Consider the following 8,291-nt stretch of genomic DNA (forward strand, 5'->3'; position numbering starts at 1 on the left):
ACTTCAATTGCAGCGCCATTTAAACCTCAAGGAGGTTTCTCTTTGGCGTAGCAGATTTCAGTTCAACTGTGTTTTTCTGCAGGTACTGGATACATCTTTACAGATATGATTAGGCCAACTGAAGATGCCCATAGAATATAGATATTCCCCAGCGGCCTTTTGAAAGGACACAGTGTTTGTATGCTTTTCCACTTCCTCCAGTCAGCTCCCAAAGGGTCGAAAGTCTTCAAAATGCAATAAAGGAAATGAGGGAGACAACAAGGCCTTTGAGCTTCAAACACTGTGATATGAGCATCAAATGTTCTCTCTGCTGGATATTTAATGACTATTTACAAGGATGAAACCTTATCGTTTGAATATAAACTGTTACACGGTGTCCAGCACCGAGCATTCACCCCAACAAGGGAGCTGAAGTTGCTGTAATCAGATGTAAATTACCTCTTTCTCCTCCTCCTCCTCCTCCTTCTCCTCCTCCCTCCGCACGCAGAGAGCAACAGGTCTCAATCCTGTCTGTGCACTGCGGATATCAAGGGCCTGAAGTACTGACTCTGAATCATTTTTATTTCATTGCATTGTTCCTACTCTCTATAAACAGGAGCCATGGTATTTCGGACAGCAGTAGAGCATGCTAAGAGGCACCCTGGGGTAAGTAACATGTATATCTTTCCTGTTTGTTTCTCTTTAGGACTTTATTGTCAGTGACAACAACCTGTTTTCAATTCCCAAAAGTTTTAATGTAAAATAATTATTAAAACTGAAATAACACAATATTTAATATGACGATGTGCTTTTCTGAATCATCATTGGACAGCTCTAGTGAGTCACATGTTCTGCAGAAAATAAATGTTGATTTTTCTCCCTGCACATTATTCAACAACAATGCCACATTAGCATCAATGGAAATACATTTTGGTTAAAAGTTAAGTATTGTGGTTTTTATCCGTTCATTTGTTTGTTTATTTCCTGTAACATGTGCAGTACAGTAATGTTATGTATTGTAGGTCTGGCTGAAGCGAATTTGCTGCTCCATCACTGGTTAGGCTTTAAAATTCAGGTTAACATTTATTTTATTTATGCTCCTATAACCAAATGTAATGCTGCCTTCTATGATATCATTACAACATGAAAAACATCACATACAAATGAATGTAATATATTTATGTTTCATCCCTCAGAAAATGTATTCGCAATGAATTTAACTTGATATACTGTATGTTAATAAGTTCTAGCTTTAGTTAATACAATTCTGTAGCAGACACACTTGATGATTGCCTGGAGGGTTTATAGAGTCTTGGTACATTAATTGACGCGATCAGAAGACTAATTTTGTCCCATCTGATCTTATTTTAACTCTAAATAAGCAGGTTAAGTTTCTCCAGTGGCTCATTTGAAATCAAGCCAAACTGAGAGAGGCTTAAGACTTAAAAACACTCCCATGACCCGAACAAACCTCCTAAATCTAAACTGACAAAATCGTATGTTTTAAGGAGATGAGTAGTTGGAATAAAATACATCCAAAAATATGAGTTGTCCCTACAGGGGACGGGATTATTTCTGTGTTTTTTAACCAGCTCTGCTGTCAGAGAGCGAAGTGAAAGAGTGTTAACTTCTTGTCATCGACCTCCCATGAGAGCGAGGGAGAGAGAGGGAGGGAGAGAGAGAGAGAAATGCTGTGAGACTCTACCAGAGCTCCTTCATATGGTCTATCATCAAACAGACTGACAGACAGGCTGAGAGACAGACAGGGTAATGCATCATAGTCCAGTACCTGAGTAAATGTACTTAGTTATGATCCACTACAGTAGAGCTAAAAGTAGTGATTATAGAAGTGAATGATTTGTTGTGTGAGCAGATAGACAGTAGCACAGTAGACAGTAAGTTAATCAAGTGTAAAGAGAGAGAGGTTGACAGGCAGACAGAATTAAAGACAGGCCTGATTATTATTCAGTCATGTTGCTGTAGATCTTAAGGTGACAGTAAAAGTGCTTCTTCTCTCTCTGGCTGTCTTTCAGTGTTTCTTTTACCAGAGTAAGTAAAAGTCATGCATACTAGTAAAAGTATATAAGTTGCAAAATGTTAAAAAAGAAGAGGTAAATGCCTGTTTTGCAGAAAAACATCCCCTATGACTGATTTGTCATTATATGTATATATACACAACAGTAACACTACATTAATTCACCATTTACTTAGAATACTGTGTTAAAGTATTGCACTGTACTGTGTTTAGTGTATACTTATCTGACACATGATCTGACGGAGCACCAACACTCACAGAGTGGATTTAATGGAGGTGGTGGGACCGATCACGTGTCACTCAGATTGCACAGGTGGACTTTGTTTCAGTAATGATTTGACTGATGAAGGTAAACACCAGATAGCACCATATCTTATTTCAGGGCTTCAACTCAAAGGGGGTGAATACATATGCACACAGCACTTTTCAGTCATTTCATTTCACCAAATATCACTATTTTGTGTAAAGGTCAACGACTAGATCCAAATGAAAATCCATTTTAATTCCAGGTTGTAATGCAGCAAAATAGGAAAACCGCCAAGGGGGGGGGGGGGGGGGGGGGGGGGGGTGAATACTTTTGCAAGTCACTGTATGCACTGATAAAATCACATCAGCTGTCTTATTTTGAAAGCCTCAGGGTGTGTTGTCATTAATAAGCAGCACAGTATCACATATGAAATAAAACAAATAAAACAATCTACTTATGTTAAATGAAATAAGACTTAAGAAGCCTTATCTTTGGATTGTCTCTCTCTGTGTCTGCAGCTCATCCCCCAGTTCTTCTTCATCTGTTTGGGAATGGGCGGGGCATCCATGTATCTGCTCCGGTTGGCGAAAGGACCCCATGTCACGTAAGGACCTCTGATGATGATATACAACAGAGATAATATATAATATGTCAGCATGATACCCGGTAAAACAAAAAGTTCACTTTTGTGGATGAGTTTGGTGGCCTTCTTGATCTGTTTACTGACTAAACAGTTACCTGTTCAATAATGTAAACATCTGCACTTTGTCAAAATTGAGACTGAGCATCAGGTGCATTTTTCACCATTCTTTAAACAAATACGTCCCCATGCACAAGGAATCTGAAAATGAGCTTAATACGTGTGTTTTCCTTTGGTTTAGACATCTGTTTAGTTCTGTTTTCATTGTTATTATTTGAGGACAATTAGCCTAAAATTTCCAAAAAAGAATAAATGACCCCCAACAGGGCAGTCACAGGATGGAGTACACACCAGATTAAGATGTATAAACAAGGAAATTATGGATTTTAGACTTCCTTCCCTTTAGAATTTAATCTTCATATGCAGATGTGCTAACATTTTAACTAGGCATGTGGAGGACAGATGAATACGTTTTACACTGTAACCAGTGAGAGATTCTGTTTTACGATTGTTACTGACTACGGGGATCCCCGCTGACTTTGATTTTCCCCTCCAGCCGCCTCTTGCCTGGACTTCCTCTCCTCCTGCTGCTATACAAACCTTTGATTTACCCATAATGACACTGCAATAACAGCAGACACAGCGAAGTGCTTTTAACACAAGCTCACAGGATGGTGCTCTGTCTTGTTTCTTTGCAGGTCTTTCATCATTTATTTACAGCAATGATTCTTTACATCCTTGATGACATTATTAAAAAGAGTGTCTTGTTGATGGCACAGCAGGCTTACAGCACATACCCACAACTTTTTGGTTGTTATCTTTTGTTGTGTGTATAAAATATCTTGGCTCTCAGGGGTATCAGATCACTTTTTATTATATTTGTTTAGGTCTGAAATGAGAGCTTTATTCATGCATCTCAGATTCACAAAGAGCCTAACTTATACCAATTCTGTCCGTATTTGTGTATTTAGCTGGAACAAGACCAACAACCCAGAGCCATGGAATAAACTTGATCCCACGTATCAGTACAAGGTAACACAGCACACTGCGAGTATTCGTTGTTCGGAAGATGGCCTCCTACCTGTAATTAATGTATACATCTCTGTTGTGAGATTGGATACAGAAATGATTTCTTAGCACAACAGTATCAAGCTTCCACTCAGTTTGATTCCGTCTTCTTCCCCAGCTTGTGGCCATCACCACCGACTACAAAAACCTAAAGAAAGACGGACCTGAGTTCTGAATCGCTCGCTGGCTTGAAAAAGTAACAGAAAATCCTGATCTAGGGTCAGATCCACTCCCCCTCCCCCCTTGATGTCGTCACTGTATCGTTGTAAGGTGAAATGCATTCCAGATCAGGATCTGTAAACCTTTCGTGTCTCTATGCCTGGGTGATGTTTGCGAAGCATCTGGTGATCTGGTAAATGTGACCAGCATTGTCAGTGAATGGATCCTGAAGGCACATATGAATATTGAAAAAGTTGAATATGTCCCCCTTCTACATAATTACACCCGTGCAGGAGAGATATGAGACACATATGCACATAGTCCCCACTGCACCAGACAAGTGGTATTGCATTTTTAGCCAATGTAATGCAAATAAGGGATACTGTATCACAACTGTTTTGTTTACCATGCTGCTGCTGTTTTAGAGATTTCAGTGTATCATTTTGAAAGTTTCAGGCATCTATTGGGTTCTGTTTACCTCTTATCACATGTAAAAATGAATTATCAGACTCACAAAAAAAAAAATCAATGATGACAGATGACAAAAAAGGACAGGGATGCATAAACTTGGCTGGATTCTTTCAATAAACAGTCCATCTGTTTCATGTTTGGATGAGAGCGTTTGTTGCCAACCTGCACCGTGACTTTCTTCAACCACCTGCGTGCAACTGAGTCAGATACAGATCTTTTTCCACATCCTGAGATAGAAATACAGAATCAGTAACTCTGATGGAACAGATCCATCTGTTGGCAGTGCAGCTGTCACTTTGCAGCCTGATTGGTGCTTATACGGCCACATTTAGTGGTGTGTGTGTGTGTGTGTGTGTGCGTGTGTGTTGGTGTGTATGCACCGGTGTGTGTGACAGCAGCCCTGTGCCTTATTTGATCAGCGACAGCAGTGGCAGGATGCTGAGCAGTCTCCCAAAATGGTGCTGATGTATGATGACAGCAGAGCACAGTCTAAGTGTACACACACACACACACACATGCACACACACACACACACACACACCGTCTCTCAATACTGCAGCCACAAGCATACACAGATTACATTACGTATGATGAGATGAATCAGATGAAAGATCTTTCTCCCATTGACTTCTATCATCGATATCCACATCTGTCTTTAAAAAGAAGACGCAGATGAAGAGGAGGAAAGTGATTGTTAATTTAAGTCTGCAGATTAAAATAACAACCAGCTCATGAATTAAGATTTTAAAGTAACCAACAACAGATAGATAGATAGATAGATAGATAGATAGATAGATAGATAGATAGATAGATAGATAGATAGATAGATAGATAGATAGATAGATAGATAGATAGATAGATAGATAGATAGATAGACAGACAGACAGACAGACAGACAGATAGATAGATAGACAGACAGACAGACAGACAGACGGATAGATAGATAGATAGACAGACAGACAGACAGATAGATAGATAGATAGATAGATAGATAGATAGATAGATAGATAGATAGATAGATAGATAGACAGACAGACAGACAGACAGACAGGCAGACAGACAGACAGACAGACAGACAGATAGATAGATAGATAGATAGATAGATAGATAGATAGATAGATAGATAGATAGATAGATAGATAGATAGATAGACAGATAGATAGATAGATAGATAGACAGACAGACAGACAGACAGACAGATAGATAGATAGATAGATAGACAGACAGACAGACAGACAGACAGACAGCTAGCTAGATAGATAGACAGACAGACAGACAGACAGACAGACAGACAGACAGATAGATAGATAGATAGATAGATAGATAGATAGATAGATAGATAGACAGACAGACAGACAGACAGACAGACAGCTAGCTAGATAGATAGACAGACAGACAGACAGACAGACAGATAGATAGATAGATAGATAGATAGATAGATAGATAGATAGATAGATAGATAGATAGATAGATAGATAGATAGATAGATAGATAGATAGATAGATAGACAGACAGACAGACAGACAGACAGACAGACAGACAGACAGACAGACAGACAGACAGACAGACAGACAGACAGACAGACAGACAGACAGACAGATAGATAGATAGATAGATAGATAGATAGATAGATAGATAGATAGATAGATAGATAGATAGATAGATAGATAGATAGATAGATAGATAGATTCATTCATCCGGCTCCAATGCTGCTCCCCCAGCAGACTACGGCGAAGTGAAGTGCACTGGCCACAACAGACCGATAGAACATCTCCAACATCTTGCTGCACACGATGAAGCAAAAAGACATTTTTGGTAACTGTCAGGAGACTTACTGGGAAACTTCACAACTCTCAACAGGTCTTTAACGAAGCCCCAAATTAAACTTGTAGAAATTGCTTTATGTGTGGCCAGGAAATGTATCGCGATGACGTGGAAGTCTGATTCCCCCACTCTCATCGACAAATGGTCAGTTGTATTCCTTTTGAAAAAATGACATATAGTCTCAGAAAAAGATATCATTTATTTTTGAAAATCTGGCAGCCTTATTTGGAGTACATGGGTATAACACTAACAGCACCATAGGACTGTAATTATTTAGAGCTCCGATTTACAATATACACTGTCACTGCATTCTCCTTTGTGCTGTGTCACTTTATGCACCAACCTTTTTTTTTTTGCTTGGGTGGGGGGAATTATTTATTGATTTACTTTATTTACTTAATTTTATTTCATTTATTTGTGTTTAGTTTTTTTTCTTCTCTTAACTTGTTATGTAGTTGTTTGTAATGTTAAATGTTCTGTGTTCTGTATGCTCTCTTGCATTGTTAAAATAAAATATTCCAAAAGAAAAAAGAAAAAAAGAAACTTCAGACCACCCTTCCCGCTCTCTGTGCTCGTATTCATCTCTTTCCTCCCCGTAAAATGACAAAAAGAGCGAATGAAGAGAGAAGAAAGCCAACATCAAAAAATCTTCCGACTTTTAAACACCAAAAAGATTGTTGTTGTAATAAGGAGATGGCTAGAGGCAGACAATGGCGCTTGAGGGACTATGTGATCTCCCTGAAGGATATTTAAAAGCCTTATAACACACACACACACACACACATAAAGGAGTTGGCAGGTCATGAGAAACAGGCACAGAGATGAGCAGATGAGTCGGTATTTTCGTTGTGATGCTGCGTGTGTATGTCCTTGTGTTGTTTCTGTGTGTTTTCTGACGACAGAGCTGTGAGAGCTTTCCTCACCTTTGACCTGTGATTCAGCTGGCCGGTCTCTGTGGAGGGGACACATTCCTCTGGCACAAACTCAAGCAATAACCTTCAAATGAAATATTGGAAGACGGACTGAAAAGCCCAGCAGGACTAAAAAAAAGTCCATTCAGTTCATCAGAGAAATAAATATTAAGCTCTCCAATAGGCAGCAAGTTATGTTGCAAAGCTCGTTTTAGTGCTGCTTTATAAAAGACTTTATGCCTCAGAGGAAACTGTCCTTACAGAATAATAAAAACATACATCAAAATAAAATAACAAAGTCTCATCCTGCAGTGAAAGAAAGAGGAAGCCTGCTCTTTTGTATCTGTCTGGGAGTATAAAGATCTGACTGCAGCAATTTGAGAAACAGGGGGAGAGAACGTGTTTCGATCAATAGAAGTGCAAGTTCTGAAGGACTCTGGTGTTACATAATGCTCTCATCTCACCTTGTATACAATTAACTATATCTATGTTTATGAGCATTATGTAATGTCGGGTAACAGGGGGACATAACAAGATGCTAAATGTGAAGTGAAGATGGTCTCACCTCGACCACCAGCCAGGTACAGTCTGGTAGTCTTCATGCAAGAAAGTTGGTTTTAACAACATGAAACAAGTCATTCAAATAGAAAAAAAACCCCAATTGTTCAGTGGAGTCAGGAAGCCTTCATTGGACAGATCAAATGTCTGAAGCTCATGTGTTTTTTCAGGGTGTAAAGCTCTGGCTCTTTCTGCCAAAAAGATCCGCTTTTCTTTTCTTTTTCTGGACTGTTCCCTGAAGCTGACAGTGAGAAGAAATGAGAGGAAATGCCATCAGACATACAGATCAGTGTTTATAAACTCTGGCGAGTCTCCTTCCTCCTCCGACCCATAAACATAAATCATCTGGCTCTCTAAGAAATGCATGCGTCTCATATGACAGCAGGTATTCATAAGACC

The 8,291-nt window shown here is 39.2% G+C and overlaps 1 protein-coding gene across 1 annotated transcript; it reads left to right on the top strand.

Annotated features, from left to right (window-relative positions):
• The first annotated feature begins 518 nt into the window (after positions 1–518).
• ndufa4l2a (NDUFA4 mitochondrial complex associated like 2a) lies at positions 519–4,660 on the top strand. The gene is made up of 4 exons (XM_079273751.1): positions 519–645; positions 2,780–2,865; positions 3,873–3,933; positions 4,088–4,660. Exons 1-4 carry the CDS (start codon positions 601–603, stop codon positions 4,142–4,144), a joined length of 249 nt encoding a protein of 82 aa, XP_079129877.1. The 5' UTR covers positions 519–600; the 3' UTR covers positions 4,145–4,660.
• Positions 4,661–8,291: the final 3,631 nt, after the last annotated feature.

This window comes from Melanostigma gelatinosum (genome assembly GCF_949748355.1).
Source record: "Melanostigma gelatinosum genome assembly, chromosome: 8".
Taxonomy (NCBI): Eukaryota; Metazoa; Chordata; class Actinopteri; order Perciformes; family Zoarcidae; genus Melanostigma; species Melanostigma gelatinosum.